Genomic DNA, 21,405 nt, shown 5'->3' on the forward strand with positions numbered 1-21,405 from the left:
CTATTGACCGGAAATCCCTGTAGGTTTTTGCAGTCTCATATGCAGTGAATGTTAGGGTACTGTTAGATAATGATTTATAATGGTCTATCTAGTGCATGTGACATTGCACAAACACTCTTAATATGTGTTTTACTCTGCAGCACAAATGCATGGCTGTCCTCTGTTTGTACAGCAGCGTATTATGACCTCTGGTTGAAAGTTAAGGGATCTCTAGCAGCCCTGCCATTAACATGTAGTGTTAAAGGAGTGACACAGTCTGCAGTAGGAGGCAGGTGGGGTTAGGGTTGGGGTTAGGTGGGGTGGTTGATGGGTCAGTCAACATGCCTTTCACTCAGCTGACTCCAGTTCAAATCTAATTTGTTCGTTTTTTGTTTTGTTTTTTTCTAATGTTTCAAAACCTTAACCCTGGCCTTTCCCACCTGATATCAGACAGAAAGGTCAACCTGTCCCTGGCCAGTCACCACAGACCATCATGTCCGCCTGGATCAAAACGCCATTTTAAGTCGACACTGATGCATAGCCACGCCGACAAACTGCTTTCGTCCAGGTTTTAAGCGGTGCCAAGTAAAAACTACAAAGTCAGGCAATATTAAGAAGGCTATGTAAAATAAACTTGCTAATCAAGGGGCTATTTAAACATCCATTTTCTTGTGGTGGCCAGTTTGATATAATATGCTATCTGACTCTCAGGTGTGGCACAGCTTGATTACACCAACAATGTTTGTCCCACTTTTTCCCAACCTTAACCAAGCTGCAGCCCCAGAGACACCCCTGGCATGGCATGGGTTACCCAATTTGCCCTTGGGGATCAATAAAGTATTTCTGATTTTGATTGTGATGATGGAAATGACAAAGATTTTTTTTTCACATCAAATATTAACAAAATATAGACTGTACATACAACGTTACAGTGTACATATGTACACTGTAACGTTACATACACAGACATATAGGCCTGTGTGCTAATTACTAAAAAGCATTGTAAAATAATGTAGCTAGCCAGTGAGCTCAGGAAACAGTAGTATGTGCTACTGATTTAGCAAACGTTCCCGTGGGCTGGGTTAGAGGCTTGGTCGTATGGGTTGGTGGGCTTGTTGGCAAACACATGTTGACACGCTACAAAGTCACACAGCTCATACTGACATTCACTGTGTAAAGCAGGGTTACAGTAACATGGTTTTTCAAAAGCTGATGTGATTCCCATACCAATATTTTCAGGTTGAAGTATTCATGATACCGCACCTTTTAATGTGACCTTTTTCACACCAAAAAAAAAAAAAAAAAAAAAAAAGAATTCAGTATTTCCACAAGAAAAGTACACCTGTCACTGAGGCAGCACTCTGGTCTAGGACACTGAAGCTCCTCACTGAGCTGCTGGCTCTGAACGGCAGGGTGTCAGGATTGCCCCGGCTGCCCCAGACATTCAAACAATTGATCTTCTGGTCATAATGCCATTTTTCTGAGCTTTACACAACTACCGTTCCTATTGGAATGTGGAAATAGAGTGCTAAATTAAAAAATGATTTGATTTGTTCAAATTCAAACTAATAAAATAATGATCATTTGATTTTTTTTTTTTTTTTTTTAAATGGAGGCATGCATCAGCGGTCATTGTTACTATCATTCATCATTCAGTTATTTTTTTACACTGAACAGGGCTGCCACACAGAGCACGGGTGTCAGACTCACATCGGGTAGTGGGCCGCATTTGTGTAAATGAAACATTATGGAGGCCAGATTATTTTCTACTGACATCAATATGACTTCATTATAGGCTACTTTCTGATTTATTATTTTAAATCAGTCAATTTCTTGTAGACCAGTCGTGAGAGATCATATGTTGACTCATGAAAATAACACATAATGGTGAATTCCCTAAAGCAGAACAGAGAAATGCAACAAATATATAGCATACAAGTTTGACATTTACCTCCTAGAGGAAAATAAGTGCTCTTTGCATCTTCCCTGAAAAAACTCTACATTTCCATAATGCTGCAGTGGTCAGTGCAGCAGCAAGCCTGCTGGGTTTTCCCTTACTTCCAGCTGATTCTGCTTCCAACCGATGGATTGTTTGCATGCTCTAATTATCATGATTTATCAAAGAAACCTCCTATGTTCTTTATTACATGCAGCTGAAAATAATTGCTTTTTAGAAATATGTTTTTTTCCTCCTCCTTTCTCTCCAAAAGATCTTGGGGGCTGGATGAGGCGTGCCAATGGGCTGGATTTGGCCGCAGGCTGGATGTCTGACATGTGTGATACAGGCAAATACTCCTACATTAACACCTCTCAGCAATTTAGAGAGTCCACTCCCCCTGACTGGCATGTCTTTTGACTGTGAGAGGAAACTGGAGAACACGCTAACTCCAGCCTTCACAGCAAGGACCAGGGCTGCAAATTGAACATGGATGCCTCATGCTGTGAGCCGACAGCACTGACGCAGCTTCACCATCCTCCATCTCAAGGAACAGCCGGACTTTTTGCCAGCCGGCCCCGTGATGACCTTTGCAATGATTAGATAGCTTTGATTCTCACTTGTGCCTGTCTGTTCTACAGTGTGCCAGATGTGATGCTCGCACCGCACCTTATGCTGACACCCAGGCATGCAGTGCAGTCAGCGGACACACCGAGGTGAAAATGCAACCATTCTCCTTGTCACACATCACATTAGAAAGAGAAAAGATATATGCTGGCTATGGTCGACCCTCCAAATGTTTCACAGGGCAGACGTCCAGCTCAGCTTTCACTGTAGCTGCAGAGTGGGGAAGGTAATGGTTTGTTGGGGGGGAAAGTATTTAGATGGTTTCCATGGTAGCTGGCGTCCTCACAAACGCAGCAGCGGGATACAGCCCACACGTTGTAAACCACCCTGTAGGAGAGGCTATGCAATGAAGGCAAGCTCTACGCCCACCGAGTTCAAACCTCTATAGCTGGTTCTGTGATGTGCTTTGGGGTGCAAAACTTTACTCAGCTCCGTATCTATGTTGTTGCAACAATCACTACTGTGTCGCTCTTTGTTTTATTTTTTAATTTTTAAAATTTTTAAATTTTTTTTTTTTTTTGGTATGTTTTCTCCCAGAAGTTGCTGGAGGTAAACTCCAAACCAGATCAGTGGAATAAACCGCTCAAAACAACAGCACACATCACTGTCACTGGGTCCCTTTGTCATCTTTTGTCTCCACCTTTGACTTTAGGTCCGGCATGTGGAAAGGACTTCCAAAGCATTAATCATATGTTTGCTTCTTCAGTCAAAAACCAGAGGAAATGTGACAGGGAACAATGCAAACAGGTGTGAGGAGCCAAACAAAAAATCAGGTGAGAATTAAAGGGACATGCTCCTCATTTACAGGCAATTAACACAGATTTTGCCATATTACTCTTGAACAGATACTCCAGAAAACGAAAATATAAAGAAATTGTTAAAATGCTTTTATTAATTTGATTTGAGCTTAGGAGAGAGAGCTGGTATTTAGCCAGCACAGGGAACCAAGGTCTGCAAAGCACCCAGCCAAAAGCAGATGAAAAGCAGGCCTGCAACCCAGATCACAGCTCAACACAGTATAGTAGGAGTAGGGGGAAAAATCGATAGAGCATAGTACTGTGATATTTTGTGTGGCAATATTGTATTGATACACAGACGCCAAATATCAATGCTGTATCACCGAGAATCAATGCAGCATTTGTGACAGCTTTTTATGACAGTCTGTCCCATTTTGCTGCAATAAAAATGACTGAAGTGAGGTGAACAGAATGAAAACTTGATGTTGACAAAGTTTTCCCTTGGGGACAAAATGTTATAAATCACAATATATTGTAATTTATGTTGATGCAATCCTCAGAGGTTGCAAAATGTTAAAAATCGCAGTACTATCGTATCGCGTCTTAAGTAACATGATAATATCTTATAGTGGGGCCTCTGGTGATATCCACCCCTACAGTTTAGATCTGGTTATGATCTTTGGAAATGCACATACAATGTAATGCATTTGACTGAAGCTGCTTACGCACTCTAAAACAGGAAGCAGTTGATTGTTGGGCATTATGTAAAATGTGGAAACATAAACAGCTATAAAATCCAAATTGTTCTCTGGCTACACAAGGAAAACGTCACTCTTTGATTCATGCCCTGCTTCAGGTTGATCCAGGTGGTGCAGCCTATTGTATACACCTAATGTTGCCATTGTTGTCTAGCAGATGGCAAGACGTGGCATTATTATTTCAGCAAGGTCAGTGAGGGCCGGGCCGGGCGCAGCAGTACAGTAAATACACAAGTATATTGTCCTCCCCCCAGTATCGCTTGTGCTTCTTATACTGTGAGAGGATATTTGGTAGCTGTAAAATAGTGACAATGAATGGACAACATTATGTGATCCAACTGAACAGAGAAAGACCACTCAGCCAAAACTGCTGTGAGAATGAGTGGAAATAATCCAGTATTGTGCTAAAATTTCAGTAGTTGCCAGTCAAGGTAAGTTTGGTGGAATTTTATTATATAATCAACCTCTTGAGAAACTTCATGAATCTGCCTACCGTAACAACCACATTCAGAGCAGTGAATCCATCAAACCACAAATACAGGGTTTCATCTTTTGATAGGGTTAGACTGAAATACTCTTTTGTGTGTGTCAGTCAATCCTAAAGTTAAATGAGGAATGCAATCCCAGATCAAATGTCCACTGAAGAGCCTGGATACCTGCACCTGTCCTCAGCGACTGCGATCTTATGCAAATGTCTGCATTTTTTGTTTCTTGTCCGAATATCTTTTCTGTTGTGAGCTGCTACATACTATGCTGTTGTTGATGCATGAAAGATTTCCGCCTTGGTTGACAGTAAAATACGATTAAATCAATCAGTCGGTTCAGCTTGAAAGGCAACATCACCCTACAGCTCCACACTGTAAGACCTCATTTACACCCAGGTCCATTTTGCCTCCATTTTCCCCTTTAATGCTTGAGGCTTTTCTTTGTGGTATTCATAATTGAAGCTATCACACTCAGGGTGGTATCAGACAAAATGTTGGCACTTCTGTGGAGTGAAAGCGAGACACTTTCAGCCATCAGACTGTTATACCCACAATTTCCTATGTCCTATCTTTTTATAATCCTTGTTCGTAGTGTTCCTATCTTTTTATAATCCTTGTTCATAGTGTTTATATTGCTTACTGCTATTTATCATGTGTATACTGTATATTTCTTCTAAATTTGCACATTGACCTACCTCTATGCACATTTTATACACCCATGCACACGTTTTTTTCTGTTTTTTCTTTGTTGCACATTGCTTTTTGCACACTGGGTTGTACTTAGGTTATTCTGTTGTTCTGTTGTTAGGTTATTCTTATTCTGTTATACTTAGATCTTATTCTTTATTTCTATTTTTTTTTTTTTTTTTAATTTATTTACTTAATCTGTAATCTGTGGATACTGTGGATCTACCTACCTACCTTCCTGGTGGTCCTTATGAATGCCTGTCATTTTGCATTAGCTATGGGTAAGTTTTGCTGACGTAGGTGACTTACAGGACTAACTAACTGACTAACACAACCTAGCTGCGTTCATTTTCACCTGCCTCTTGTCGTAAAACAATATATGATTTTTTAAATAATAGTGATAAAAACAGAATAAGTGGGATAATTGTTGAAAACGCCGCCACGCCAGACGAGGCTGGTTTAAACAGTGGAGCTCAAGCCCGCCGCTCCGGTGTGGATAATGAGGGGGAACAGCGGGCAGAGTGGCCCCAGCCTGCCGTGTGCATGCTAGACGTTCTCCCCGCACTCCACTTGTTCTGCTGTGGTTCTGCATGGAACAGGCAGAACCAGCCGCTGTCTGCCCACCGCCGCTGGATTCTTCTAGGAAGCGTTAAGAGGTTTGTTTATGCAGCACTACTTTAGTGTACATCCGAGAATTTTTTTTTTTTTTTACAAACTCAGACAGCGAACTGTGGCCATTTTTAAAAGGAACAGTGCAGTCGTGACTGAAAAGACCGGAATGAAGTAGTCTTCGTTTGTGAGCCAAAGTATTGTGCTCGTTTTGATCCCGAAGGACGACAATGGTGGCGTATTTGTGGATCTATTTCTTTCGGATGGCTGTGCTGCGCCTTTCTCTGCCTCGCTCCTGTGATAGCCGCCATCTTGAATTTTAATGTTAATTTCTAAAAAAAAATGTGTTTCCTGTGATATTTTCATTTAGGGTGTCGTGCCAAACTTGGATTGTTGTAAGGACTCACGTTTTATGTCGTGTTCTTTTTTTTTGTTTCCGAAGAAAAGTGTAGTGAGTATTTTGTTTGTTTTGTTTTACTTCTCGAGCCAAGACATTTGCCACTTTCCAACGCGTGAGAACGCTCTCATCTTAATGTTATACATCATGGTAAATAACGCTGCTTCCAACGAGCGAGCGGTGTGCTTGTTATGACGGCAAACATGATTATATAGTGTAACTCTAAGGATATTGTTAGGTAAAGCAACCTCAAAGTGCTTTCAATCGAGTCAACTAGCCTTTAGCTAATGGCTTCCCCATCCAACACCCTCACCTAGCTAACGCTGTCTCCTGTGGTTCAGCTGGGGTGCAGGTTTGGACTTGACTAGTATAGCCGGTTTCTGAGATTAAATGTCACTTATGGACTTTATTATACGACGTTTAGTCTTGGTCCAAATAGCTATTGTCGTTGAATATGTAATGATAACGTGGAAATAACGAATCGTACCTAGCTAGCTACACTGGCTAACGTTGCAAGATGCTAGCTGCTGGTTTACAAACGTTAAGTTTGTTGCTAGGTGGCATCCGCCGATAGCTAGCAGCAAACTTAGCATGAGCTAATTCTCTGAGGTTGGGTTGTGCTGGTGTCATTAGGGGACAACTCTTAGCAAACGCTGGACGTTAACGTTGCTGCGTTTTTATTTGTTAGCTGTTGCTTGTTTGATGGTAAACTTAGAGGCAGCCCAGCGCTAATATACAGGGGTAATGTATTGCGTTTTAATCCAAAATAATCTCGGGTAGCTTTATAATCTTAATTTCTCGTTTTGTTCCCCCTAAAGCTCGGCTTAATTAGTTAGCATTTCTCCAGACTTGCTAGCCAACATTAGCCATAGATTGCTATAGCAGATTGCCGGCTTTCGCTGCATGCTAACGAAGTGGATGGGTGGAGAGACGGCGGTTGTTAGCAAACAATGCAAGCTAAAGTGATAGCCGAGGCCAAGACTGGACCCCAGTCATCAGCATGGCCTTCCGGGGTTTCCGCCGCTAATCGAGCTCTGTGGCATGTTGCGTTTTTATTGTGGCTGACGTTAAACTCAAATATGAAGCATTTATGTATTGTTTAATGACGAGCTAACGTCGGCTCTGACGCATGTGTGCTTTGAAAAACAGCTACCATTTACATGGTACGTGTATAAACATCGAGGGAGGGGTGTTTCTACGATTAGATCGTCCATAAATTAACCAAGTCATGCATTTTTATGCATGGATGATAGCACTCAAGACTATGCTACTTGCACTTGACAGAAAGCCAGAGCATTATTTCAGGTTACCGCTAAGTGGTGCTGCAGGACCGTTCAGGTTGATTTGGTCAGCACTGGCTTACTGTTTATTGGTCAGAGCCCATCGTGGGGAAAAAAAAAAAAAAAAAAAAACACCAGTCACCAACTGGTAAACAGTGTTTAGCTGGTGTCGTTTGCTCTCTGCCAGGTGTAATTGTGGGGGCCCATTTTCAACCTTTGGCCATCAATACATTTGCTGGGCACTTTGATGCTTGATTTTTCTTTCCCTTTTAAGCAGCATTGGACTTTTGTGTCCTTAGTTTGACACTTAACACCAGGGAGCTGCTCAGTACAGCCACAGTCTTATATCATTTAATGCTGAGCAGCACCAGTGGAGAGCACTGGAGTTTGTGTGCTTTACTCATTGATTGTATTGGTGGTAGTTCTTCAAGGAGTGTTTAAGTTCTCTGAACTGCTAGTCTTGTCTCAGAAGTAGTTCTCAAACTTTAGGTCACTGCCGCCCCCATGCATGGCCCATGGATTGGTCAGCACTCTGACATGACTTGAACTTGTTCAAAAAAGTGAAGCTGGCTGTATAAATATGGATATGTTCAACAAAATGTTTTATATATTCATTCCTAAAATACTGTGCAAGAAGTTGTGTAGATTATAGTGCACCATCTTTGAACTTCATAAATGAAGTTATCATTTTTCAAAGCAGGTCGGACATGCACTCAGTGGAGAGAGTGATCATTGGTTGTATTCATCCCTAACATTTCTTTTTCTCGTTATGAATACACCTGGTGTAGGATAGCTCAATATAGGCTTAAAGGCACATGACACAAAACTACTTGATGTCACTTGAAGTAAGGTACCTTTAGACTCAGCTTACAAAAATGGAGAAAAAAAGCACACGGTTTGATGGTTGAGTGTACATGGCTCACATCAGTCCAACCCACTGCTGGAATACACGCTTATTCCACATTTTTTCAGCTAAACCTAGAGGGTCCTCAATTCACTCGACTCAGCAGTTTTTAATGGTGAAATTTTTAAGTAGCCTACAAGTAAACATGGAAAAACATTTATGAAAACTGAATTCCTGTCTAGTTGAATACAGGTGTTTTATAATTATTGTTTTATTATTGTTATTGTTTTTTTTTTTTTTTATCACCATCAAAAACTTATGCCTTCATCATATACTTTTCAACAAAACCACCAAATGTGACACTGCCTTATCCTATAGTGCATTTCTTTTGTCAGTGTAATGATGCAGAAAACTTTGTGGATTCCTTGCTTGTCCAACTAGTTATGTAGGTTTGTTCCACTCTGCCTCCAGGTTCCAAACTTGAGACCCCAGTCTTCCCCACTCAAGAGTGTTCCTTCAACTAGGAGACTAAATGCAACTGGACCAGGGGGCTTGTGGGCATGAAGTGGCTGGGCGAATCCAAGAACATGGTATTAAATGGCAGACGACACGGAAGCAAGTTTACCAGTGAGCAGCCTGTGAGCCAGAGCCACGCTCGCTCTCGGCATCCACAGCGGGCATCCCTGCGCCCCAGCAAAAACCACCCCAGTAGCCGAAGATGTAGTCGTAGTGAGTGGGCCTTTTTTATTTTTCCAAACTTACAGGGTCATCAGCAATTATGCACATCAATATCAAGCTATCTTTTGATTTTACAGGGTTCGCTGCGGCCAGCCTGGAGGCGGAGAGGCGTTATGTGCCCTCCTCGGGAATGACCGCCAAAGAATTGTGTGAGAATGATGATCTGACCACAAGCCTCATCCTAGACCCATACCTGGGCTTTCAAACTCACAAAATGAACACCAGGTTAGTGGACCCCCCACACAGTGGGATTGATGGTTTTGAGAAATAGGGCTACCAAGAGCAGGTGCAGATTAACAAACCTATGTCAGAACATTCTTATTGAAGGGTAATGATGTTTATTGCTTTCCTCAGCAGTGCAATGAATTTCACCTCTGATTTTCACTATTGTTATTGCTTTGTTTTGTGCCATTCATGTCATCACAGATTTCGACCAATCAAGGGAAGGCAAGAGGAGCTGAAGGACATCATTGAGCGCTTCAAGAAACACGACAACTTGGAGAAAGCCTTCAGAGCCTTGACATCAGGAGACTGGTCCCGACATCATTTTCTCCATAAGACAAAAGCCCAGGAGAAGCTCTTCAAACAACATGTGAGATATATTCTTTCTCAGATCTATCATCTCTAACTTTCCAGTTAATCAAACATGCCACTAACTTTATATTTTGTACAGGTATTTGTCTATCTCCGGATGTTTGCCACTGACAGCGGGTTTGAGATTCTCCCCTGTAACCGCTATTCATCAGAACAAAATGGAGCTAAAATTGTGGCAACAAAGGAATGGTGAGGACAAACTGCAGTCTGTCATTTCAGATTATCACAACAATCTGGTCTACACTACCAAGTCCCTCATCTCTTACATACATTTGGTTATTGAAGTTATTCATTTTTTCTTGTGATAATAGTGATTTACTGATGGGCAAAATATCAGTATATCCCAGATATTAGTAGAAGGTAGTATTTATCTAAGTATTGATGAATCTTATATGTATTTTTTAGTTTTATCGAAATGTATTTCATGTTTGAATGGTCCAAACATGAAATACTTAGTTTGATAGCACACCTTTTTATTTGTCAAATATTTAATGAACTTGACTAATATTAAAAAAATAACAATTTTAAAAATGCAAGTTGAGAGGGTTCTTTCATTGTTAAACAGTTTCAAATTGATATACTACAAAAATGTCTATATACTTTACAAATGTAAGTTTGTGACATAAAATCTTGGCCATATTTGGGCGCCCTGGTGGCAAACCTGGTAGAGTGCGTACCACATACGAAGGATAAAGGCTGATTTCTGCTCCATTTTGTGTTCACGGTGCTCACGGCATGAACAGCACGGCACGGTGTGTGCAAATGGCAGGCCATTTATGATTTGTGGTGCTGAAATGGCACTTCAACCAATCATCATCTGTTTATCCAATATGACCTGCGGTGCCATGTCGTGTGTTTTTAAAAATTGCAAAGTGCGTGGCATGGCTACGGAGCTCTATTTTGACCACCATTCAGGCCACAATTGCGTCATTCTGCTGTTTGCACTGTTTGTGCCATGGACATTGTAGCAAGCATAGATCAGCCATTAGGCCAATCCACTGTCATCCCCTCCTCCCTGCTTTTTCTGCCTCTCTCTCTACTGTCACTATCAAAAAAGCAAAAAAAAAAAAAACCTCCATAATGCCCACACCTAATGGTGAGGCACAGATGTTCACTTGATCACCACCCTGAATTTATTGGTAAGCTGTACTTTTCACTGTCTTGCAGGAAGCGGAATGACAAAATTGAATACCTGGTGGGATGCATTGCTGAGCTTTCAGAGAGTGAGGAAAACCTGCTGCTTCGGCATGGGGAGAATGACTTCAGTGTCATGTATTCCACCCGCAAGAACTGTGCTCAGCTGTGGCTGGGGCCTGCTGCCTTCATCAATCATGGTATTTCAGTCTGTAACAACATAATGAGATGCCTGAAACTTCAGGATTGTGCTGTTTAGAAAAGATTTGAAAGCTGTAATATGTTGTTTATTGTATTTGCTAGAAGAGCAGTGTGCAATTTTAAGTCCATTGAGATCCTTGTTTTTGTTTCCTGCTGGTTGAAAATTGAAGATATTGAGTTAGTATTTTCTCTTTGTCTCTTTCTTCCAGATTGCCGGCCCAATTGCAAGGTAGGAACCTTTTGTAAAAGGGGCAGAAGCCATCAGCCTCACAAGTCACTTATTGTCAGATATGGTAGCTTGGTTAATTAACTAATTTCTGTTTTTTGTTTTGTTTGTTCATTTTTATTAGTTTGTATCGACAGGACGAGACACAGCTTGTGTCAAGGTTTTGAGGGACATTGAACCAGGAGAGGAAATCTCCTGTTACTATGGAGATGGCTTTTTCGGGGAAAACAATGAATTTTGTGAATGCTATACATGCGAACGGTAGGTGTTACATTTTAATGGAATTATTGCATAATAATTGCACAGTTGTTTATACCTTTATGGTGGAATGTTTTCTATCTAAAATACCTAGTAAATCTAAACATCTTCCTCAGTTCAGGAAGTATAAAATTCACTTAGGTCATGAAGTTATTCAGGAAATTAAATAAAGCCGATAAGTAGGTAACGTGTTTATTGGTGTAAAACATCATTATTTAGTCATGATAATGCTTGGAGAATTAAGGGGTTTTTTGTTTAGTAAAAGTATATATTCACAGCATAAGAATAATCTCAAAATCCATCAATAGTGCACCCTGCACGACAAAACAAGATACAACTGGAGAGCTTATCCAGCATCATAATTTGGCCAGAACCAGTTTTTTGGGCCCAAGGAGATTTTACAATTCAGTTACACTGTGCTTGCCAGTTTATCTTTTAAACAATGATGAGTACTTGTTCCCATCACTCACTATACACTCTTTCAGCTAGGCATCATATTAGTTAAAATTTGCTCTACTGGGTTCCCAAAGTTTTGAACAACAAGGTCATTCCGAGTTGACAAGTGCATAGATGCACCATTGAGTTAAGCAATTAAATGTCAAAGGCATTTTATAGTTTCTGATCATGAGATTTTGTCATTGCCTAAAAAGCTAGTTTGATGCAGTAATATTGAAGAAGTAGAAATCTGTACCTTGGGAAGAATTGTTTGGTGGTGCAGCCAAAATAAAAAGACAACAGGAGGACCACTGACTGTCGATTGAAACAAGTCTATCAGACTTCTTTTAGTGTTTTAGATTTTAACAACAAACTTATTAGTATTATTATTATTTTTTTAATACGTCATATTGCTGTGCCTACCTCCTCTCCTCATATTGAAGACGTAGTAATTGTTTCTTGTTTCGCAGACGTGGCACTGGTGCTTTCAAATCCAAAGCTGGGCTGCCAGTGGAAGTACCAGTAATCAACAGCAAGTACGGGTTACGGGAGACAGACAAGCGTCTCAACAGGCTGAAGAAACTAGGGGAAGGGAGCCGAAGCTCGGATAGTCACTCTGTTGGCTCCCATACCGACATAGACTCTCAGGAAATGCCAAAAACACATCCATGTAAGAGTCTCTTAAAAATTGTACCTTTATCTCAATGATGCAGCCACAATGATAAGCATTCAGTTCCTCTTTTAAAAACTATACATACAAATGTTTTGAATATGACATGTAAAAAATCACTCAATCTGTAACATATAGTGGGGTCCAAAAGTCTGAGTTCACTATCAAGAACTCTTGTTTCACCATTTATGAAAACACAGATTTCTCAAACATGATTTCATAATTTTTCATACAAAATAATAAGTTGGTATTTACCATTTATTACTACTACTAGGCCAAATTTCTCTGTTTGATATGGTCACCATTTTCTGTCTACCTTATTTTGATGACTCAAAAATCCCCTTTTACACACACTCCCCAGTACTCAGGTTTCCACTACCCCACCACCAAACTAACCATAAACTTCAAACTTAAATTAATCTGTAAACAAGAGTTTCAGAAATACTTCACCGAACATTTTGTATATTGTATCATTTAAGCAATCAGAAAAATAACAGGCAGATAAGAGTTTTCATTACATTTTTGAAAAATGTGCAATGTAATAAGCAATATCTTACCTTTTCCCTCTAGCTGTAAGAAAAAGAACTTCGCCTGGCATCAAGTTCAGTAAAACCAGGACTCAAACCAGACAGACTCTTTCGAGAGCTCTTACCTCTACCTCACCTTCTAAACAAGGTCATATAAACAATAACAGGGTACCAAAGAGACTAAAATCCCAATCCAAGCCTTCACTAAGTAAAGTCCAGTTGCGGAGTCGCAGGAGGGGTGCAGAGCCTAAAGCGTTGGCTAAAGGAGAGGCTTGCCGGCTGGGTCTCAGGGAGTCAAAGGTGTCGCTGTGTAAAGGTGTAACTGTCAAGAAGGAGAAGGATACACAAGGACCCGTGCAGCAGACACTAGGCCAGCGGGGCTGCCTGACCCGCCATGCGGCCAAGGAAAACAGCAATCTGCCAGGTGTGCAAGGCTGTGAGGGTAGCCAGTCTTCGACTTACAGAACTCGCAGGTCCACTAGGACCCTTGTTAAAGCCCAGGAAACTGCAGCTGGAATTAAGCTGGAGCCTAGCGCTCTGGACGGCTTAAGCCCAGTCCCTGGTGGGGTGGTCATTAAAACAGAGCCAGCCGACATGGAGGAGTATCTTCACCACGGGTTAGGACTGGAGCAGCCTGTGCTAGACACTGCCTATGGCAGGAGAGGATCCTGCACCAGGCGCAAACGGATGACACGGCTCAGGCCTGAGAGGACAATTAAATGTGAGGACTCGTATGGTGATCCGTTCATGCCAGTGACAGCTGCTGGCCACACTGCTAACTTTACAGACTGTGGTAATATGCTATTGGGCTTCTCCGACCGACACAGGGACTACAACGGGGTCGCCAATGGCAGCAAATCCCTCCGCAGGGACAAGGGTAAGAGTAGCTGCCGGTCTCAAGGCAAGGGGAAGAAGAAGCGTCAGATCACACGCTATGATGCACAGCTGATCCTGGAGAACAGCACAGGCATCCCCAAGCTAACGCTCCGCCGGCGGAGGGACAGCAGCAGTAGCAAAACCAATGACCCCAACGATGCCATTGGCTCCTGCAGCATGTCGGCCTCCACAGTCAACTCGGCCTCCTCCAGCAAGATCAGCATCAAGTTCAGCAAGGACCACGATAAGGACAAGGGCAGCTCATATGTGGCCAAACTGAACAATGGCTTTGCCCCTGTGGTCCACAATAACTCCACCAAGCTGAAGATCCAGCTGAAGAGAGAGGATGATCCACGGAGAATATCCCAGTCAAAGGCGGACCAGATCTCCTACAATGGGGACATGGGTCAGAGTCTGGAGGCCAGGAATGGTGGGCACCGGACCCAAAAGGCCATGGCAGACTCTTCATCTGAGGAGGACAATGATGAAGAAGGGGAGGATGACGATGACTACTTTGACAATGAGTTTGAAGACGATTTCATTCCACTCCCTCCAGCAAAGCGCCTTCGACTCATTGTGGGCAAAGACTCCATAGACATCGATATCTCCTCCAGGAGGAGAGAGGATCAGTCCCTGAGGCTCAATGCATAAGCTGTGGAGCTCATCACTCCACCTTTTCCTGTAAATAAAGATGACTCACTAATCAACTGTTGTGTTGATGTAAAAGAAGTACAGTAATTTAAAAACAAAGTTGCTGAAAAATTAAGAATCTAAATGAACATTATTAAAGGGGCTTTTAGCCTAAAACAAATCTCTGTTATTCACCTAAGTTGTGTTCAGCAGGTTTCTAGCATAATTTGAGTTCTTAATACAAATGACATAGAATCAGACAGGCAAAGGTTTACCCATATAGTCCATTTCTATGGCATAGTTACATGCATATACTATGCTTAACATAAGCTACAGAAATTTGCTAGGTATCCCCTTCATATAGATTTCTCTGATTATTGTTGCAGCACCCTTCCAAGTGAAAAACGAGAGAATTTGTTTTAAGTTAAATTATTCCTTTGAGTGAATGCACTTGTTGTTATATTCATAATGGACATGGATATTGTAGAAAGTGTACAGTATGGTGACTATCCCCTCTGTCTCATAGGCAGACTTTTATCAGACTTTTGATTTTTGTCTCATAGTTTCTAATTTGTGTGGCAAACCATACTTAATGTATGGAATGGTTGTTCCAGAGACGTTCTGATGAGATCAGTCAGTTCAATTGGTTAGACGAAGTGCCATGTTCTCATTATCACAGTAGATTCACAGCAAATAATCTCTTAAATTTCAATGATTCCTTAATTATCAACGTTTACTGTGTTGGTGCTCCATATGATTCTGGTAGAGCTCAAACACAAGAAAGATGTTAAAACTCTGTCAAAATCTGTTTCTTCCTGAGTTCATGCACCTGAGAAGCACAGGGGGGTGTTCTAGTAGATAAGTTAATTTCAGGTCTGTCATCGATGGAAAACATCAAAGAAGGTGTAATGCAAAGGAATGAAATCAAGCAATTTTGTTTTGGGGGATTCGGCTCTCAACTGCGATTTCGGTGCATTGTAATGAAATTAAGTTACTAATTTAGCTCGAGAATTTCAATATGTCAAAGCACATTTTCTAATAAAGCCGAGGCAAAGAATTGATAGGGAGTAAATGGACCGATGTTTGAGTTACTGGCTCTCAGTATTAGAGCTACTGAATAATGGCAACATGGCACACAAGATAGTTTGAGACTTTAATAATAATCATGCTAGTAGGTAACTCAAAATCAAAGCAAATGCATTATTAAAGGTTGCCTGTATAAATCTGTAATCATGAAATTTTAAAAGTAATGTACAGAAAGACTGGCTTATGTCCCTCAGTAGAGTGAGATTTATTTTCTTTCAAGTCCAGTCTCACAGTTTGTTTTTGTTTTTGTTTTTTTTCCAAAAATTTTGCAGTAATGCAAGTGGCGGCCATTGACACTGGAGGTGAAAAAAAAAAGAAAAAAACATGTTTTCTCTGAAATTTACACACTAGCTTATAATTGTATATGTTTTCCCTTTTTGGTGCTATTTCTTTTTACCATCTGTTTTCCAGGCTGTTTGTTCTACACAATAGCTCTAACTTGTAGTTGATAGATTGCGGCAACATTGAATCTAAAAGGCTGAAAATTTTTGAAACCAGACCTTTCGACACCAGTAACACCAGTTTTATTTATGTCCTATCTGTAGCCTACTGTAGCTTTTTGTTAACAGGACATCTGCATTCAGTTTTTAATTTGTTTTGATTTGCTAAATCATGTGGGAAATTGTCCATCCGACAGCATTAGGTGCCTTAACAAAGAGCTTTTTCAACACATTTTAGACCAAATTTGTGACATGACTTATTAATCAAGAGTGATAATACTAAGCCATCTTTTCCCTCCTTGAAATATCACAACACTTTTCAAGGTCCATCGTCAGTCCTTCTGTATATTATTTTTGTTGTAGTCTGGATGTAATGAACTGCCCAATAGATCAAGGGATCAACTGAGATGAATGTTAACCCACTTTTTTCTGTTCATATGTACTGTTCATATCACCAGCAGCTAATCACAGTTCTGAACCTGGCGAAACCTGTCCTTTTCCTTCTGTGGACGTCTCCATTCTACACTGTATACTGTTCCAGGTGTACCGTCTGTGTGGTCTTTGTCCAATAGACAGCTGTCAGAATTTCCAGTTGAGTTTAAAAAAAAAAAAAAAATCAAACACAAAAAAAAACAAATGTGAATAGTTTGCGGACATTTAGCGTGTTGCGTGGGTAGTGGGAAACATGTAAAGAGAATTAAAAATGGGCAGTGCTTATATTGTCCAATATGTAAATCATGTGAACACATCTTGTACTTATTTAACAGTTTTGAATACTTGAAAACTATATAAAATTTCTTTGTGACTCTTGTTTTCTGTGCCTGTGTTCAGGAGTGCTGGATGTTGGCATCAAATTGTACTACCTGACAAGCCTTGAAGCATAATGTGTGACACAGGAGAGGATCACTGGAGTGCTTCAGCGATACCGTTTTCGTTAGTCTGTGATGGAAGCAGAGATATTCTCAATTGGTTCAAAGCAAAGAAGTCAGAGCAAAGAAGTCAAGTACATAAGACACAATCAGTTATCACCAAGTTATCTGTAAAAATTTCATATCAAAATGCCAATTTGCAGTTACTACACAAAAAGAAAAGAAAAATACATCATGTCATGGCATTATCCAAGAGAAGGACAAGCTCATTGTGTGAATCAGCGTCCCTGCTGAGTCGTTTGACAGGATCACATCCCTTCAAAGGGGCTGGGTTTTCCAGTGATGCTGCACAGCTATGGTTTGCTTGGAGCATAATTATGCATGATTACAAAGTTTTCAGTGCTGTCAGTCAGTGGTGCATTCAGCTCTGGTTATGGCCTGTGTAGGCCACCAACAGGCAATTCAAGTGGTAAAACACAACATTTGATGTTATTTTGGATTGTGTCTTTCCCCTATTCATGGAAGGATGACAGAATTGACAACAAGCTCTTGTGCTGCAATGTCCTGTGAAAGCAAAAGAAGCACGAGGTCAGAGAGATGACTTGGCAACACTTCATTTCACCGTCCAGTGTTAATATTCAACATAGTATCAAGTTAACCTAGCCCTCACTGTAAAGTCAACTGATCATCAACCCATTTGAAGTTGAATGCATCAGACAGGTTGACATGAACTGAACTGACACTAAGTTGAATATTAACTTTGGATAGTCCAATATGACCAGTCCAATATGACCAGAAAATATATCTTTAACAAAGTTTGCTTTTGTGCTGCATTTCTACATACTAGTTAACTGACCTTAGCCTTGTTGCACATAATTTTACCTCTAGCTCATTATTTTACTTCTAGTTATGCTGGTCATATTTCTATTAATTCTTTCTATTTCAGTTGTCTAACCCAGCTGTAACATCAACCCTAGCACAAACAGGGTTTCTCACTATTATGAGAAAAACCTGGAATAACTTGAAACTCTGGAGACTTTTGGTGAGACATTCTAGTTGCTTCATAGTTAGCGTGAGTTTTGGACTGTTGAGGTTTTAGTGTGATTGCTGTACAACAAATCACACTCATTTTATCTTTATAGTTATAATTATTCTATATGTTTTTTGCTTGTCTGTAACTCTAAAACAGGTCAACTGACCCATACTGTTCATATATCAAACCTTGCTGCACAATGAGTAGACTTACGCAGATACATAAAATGTGCATATTGTAGGTTAAAAGGATTTTTTTTGGGCTAATTATACTACATAGACTATGGACTAGACTATATATATATAATTAAATGTTAATGTATCAATAAACAAAATTACAGCGTAAATCTACAGATTTCCACAGGGTTTGATATATGGAACAAAGATACAGTAGGTGATAGAGATAGGTATCCTTAGAGTCACATAGACTTCCACTGTATTTGTTTGTATTTATTATTTGTTGTATTTCAGTCATCTCTGGTGTCGGGGAGAAACTCCTTTCAAATTTCTAAACACTAAGTGTGACATGCTGATGAAACATGCACGCTTCATGTGCTTAATCTGACATGAAGCCCATACATGCAATGAAGTGGAAACTCCATTCAAATTTGAAATGCTCAGAATAGCGTGCTGATCGAACCTCCAGACTCTCATATTGATGACACATATTCATAAGTTATAAAATACATGGAAGCCAGTGATGCTCCATCCCCTCCCATTGTATTTATACTGTAAGTCAGAAACCGAATACAGTAGAAACTCCATTCAACATGATGATAACCACATCAATGTAAAACCAAACTAATCAGCTCGTTAGCTGACAGCAATCCCATGTATTTTCTTCAGGAAATGCTTCTTTTCTAGGTCAGTGTTTTGTTCCCCTGAACATGACAGGCATTTGTACACATCTTAAGTGGGAAGATGCAGTTCAACTAAATTCTCTGCACTCTAAATGACAACAACATATAAAACAAAAACATAGATTTGTCTAAATCAGATGTCTGTGGCATCATGACCTGAAACAGGTAGAAATACTTGCAGTAGCCTGTGTCGGTCTCAAGATTGAATTTCCAAACTATTTTAAGTTGGTTTAGTAGTAGTACACCAGTAGTACGCCACTGGTTAAAACAGTGGGTTGAATAAAAGATTGAGAGTCGTGTGCAAAGACCTTTTGGGGTGGAATGAAAACAGAGCGGATCAAAGCAAGTAATTCAAATCGTACCTTCGTAATCTGCCCCCCTCACACACCTCCCTAATCCCCAGTCTGCCTGACTTTCTATCCATCGGCCAGCCAGCTTGTCTGTCCACGCCGGACACAACTGGCCTGGAAATCAGTCCGAAAAATACAACATCCTGACAGTTGAATGTCACATCATCTGTGTCCACAGTGTACTGATCAGGCGTATTTAGGATTCACAAACCATGAATTTGTTGCCTTCTTCTCAAATATCTGTGCCAGTGATTTGATAACCCTGACAGACAACATAATAAAATATACAAATAAAGCCTCAAGTAGCGATTCTGGTTCAGGCCAACAGAGACCATTAGAAGTTCAAAGCTTCAACAGCTTCATTAAAAATATCCACCAAGTTTGGTGATGTTAGGACAAACTGTCATTGATTTATGGCCAAATTTGCACCACACACACAAACGCACATATTCAGAGCTCCAAAAATACACAGCGCAATAGGATTTCCCTCCACATCCATAAAACAATGTTTCTCTCTAACCTGATTTTCCCTGATTGGTGGTTTTGGTGGTTGGTGGTTTTCATGTCCAGTGTTTGATTTTCTGACTGATGATCGCCTAGAGAAGCATGTTGCTGGAGAAGGTGAACGATAAGAGGAGGACTGGCTCCTCACAGCTCCATCCCACTCAGCACAGCCTCCAGCAGACCAGAGGAAGCTGGCCTCGCTGGAGGCTCAGAGGAAGCTGGCCTCGCTGGAGGAGAGAGACCGGGCCAGAGACACAGAGATGCTGCAGGAGCTCGAGGACACTGAACACTCATAAAGTGGAGTGATACATAATAGAAAAACGCCAGAGTGCTGTTATACTGTATATCAGCACTCATGCAGCGCCTCTTGTGCAATCAGTTGGTGCCACTGGAACTAACTGTTGTATCATGTCCTGACATGTATGGTTATATATTATATTCGTTCTTCTGCTCGAATTATCTTATTGCTCCTGTTTGTTATGTTTGTAGTGTCTTGTAAGTCCATGTTGGCTGGGCAACTTTCAATGCATGACTCTTTGAAATAGATGACCTTTCCCTTTCCCTTTACCCTCACCAGGGCCCAGGAGACCCTGAGAGATAACCATCGCTTACGCTGACCCCCCAGGTCTTCCAGGAGAGACTCAATCACCAGAGGGAGAGAATTAAGGCCAACCTTAAAAAGAGGAGGTTGTGGGCCATTGAGGTTCCTCCCCACATAAAAAAAAAGCCCAGGAGAAGAAGGCGATGGAGGAAGAGGAGGTGAGAGAAAGAGGAGGCCCGCAGAAAAGAGGAGGAGAAGAAGAAGAAGGCAGAGTAGAAGGAACACATCTCGGGCCAATCCTAATTTTTTTTTTTTTTTTTTTTTTTTCTGAAATATTAATCTTAATCATGCCAAAACCTTTTGTCCTGAAGCACAGATCAGGGCTTGGACTCCACAACATTAAAAAAAAAAAGTGTGAATGAGTGGAAGAGTGCATGAATGTTTTTGTTGCAATTTCTTGGGTAGATGGATTAAATATTTTTATTCACACTAAAAAACAAACAGAAAAATGAAGTACATCTTAAAAATAACAAAAAGTAAAAAAAAAAAAATCCAACTTTTTTCTGTAGGCCTACAAAAGTAAGAAAAAGTAAAAAAGCAAAACTATGCAACAATTATTAAAATACAAAATATTAAAACATACATTAAAAAAAAGATGCATTTCCAGACTGGTTGGAGCTGAGAGAAAGGCAACAGGAACTCAAATAACCTCTCATTCCCGCCGAGGCGTGCAGAAGAACATCTCGGCAGAACACAAGGAGCCTCGATGGTGGTGTGATGGTGTGGTGGAGATTCTCTCTGCACGCTTTGGGCCCGTTGAGCCTTGTTTAAACACCACAGCCTGCCTGAGTATTGTTGCTGACCATGTTCAGCAAATTTGGAAGCAATTGGACCCATGGTCCAGGGGGAGGTGTCAAAAATGTATTTTTCAAAACAATTCAAAATGGCAGACGAGCCAGTATGCTAAACCTTATGGGTTTTTGTGTCAGATTTGTGGAGTGAGGATTGATGGACATCTGGACTGAGTTTCATGTAAATTGGACTTGCAGTGTAGGAGTTATGCGCCCCCATCAGGCTGCCTGGGGTCAAATTTCT

The 21,405-nt window shown here is 40.7% G+C and overlaps 1 protein-coding gene across 4 annotated transcripts; it reads left to right on the forward strand.

Annotated features, from left to right (window-relative positions):
* Positions 1-5,550: 5,550 nt before the first annotated feature.
* On the forward strand, positions 5,551-16,959 carry kmt5b (lysine methyltransferase 5B). 4 transcript variants are annotated; one of them, XM_030079964.1, is made up of 10 exons: positions 5,551-5,865; positions 8,811-9,068; positions 9,155-9,302; positions 9,504-9,669; positions 9,751-9,860; positions 10,839-11,005; positions 11,216-11,235; positions 11,357-11,493; positions 12,396-12,595; positions 13,166-16,959. In XM_030079964.1, the coding sequence occupies exons 2-10, from the start codon at positions 8,900-8,902 to the stop codon at positions 14,647-14,649; spliced, it is 2,601 nt and encodes an 866-aa protein (XP_029935824.1). In that variant the 5' UTR covers positions 5,551-5,865; positions 8,811-8,899; the 3' UTR covers positions 14,650-16,959. The 4 variants fall into 4 exon arrangements, with proteins under 4 accessions (XP_029935824.1, XP_029935838.1, XP_029935831.1 ...); XM_030079978.1 differs by lacking the exon at positions 5,551-5,865 and adding an exon at positions 6,020-6,365; XM_030079971.1 differs by lacking the exon at positions 5,551-5,865 and adding an exon at positions 6,020-6,269.
* The last annotated feature ends 4,446 nt before the right edge of the window (positions 16,960-21,405 follow it).

Source organism: Myripristis murdjan, chromosome 3 (assembly GCF_902150065.1).
Source record: "Myripristis murdjan chromosome 3, fMyrMur1.1, whole genome shotgun sequence".
Taxonomy (NCBI): Eukaryota; Metazoa; Chordata; class Actinopteri; order Holocentriformes; family Holocentridae; genus Myripristis; species Myripristis murdjan.

Coding starts and splice junctions, on each gene's coding strand:
- kmt5b (XM_030079964.1), top strand. CDS start 8,900: ATGAAGTGGCTGGGCGAATCCAAGAACATGGTATTAAATGGCAGACGA. Junction 9,303..9,503: donor ACTCACAAAATGAACACCAG/GTTAGTGGACCC, acceptor ATGTCATCACAG/ATTTCGACCAATCAAGGGAA. Junction 9,861..10,838: donor ATTGTGGCAACAAAGGAATG/GTGAGGACAAAC, acceptor ACTGTCTTGCAG/GAAGCGGAATGACAAAATTG.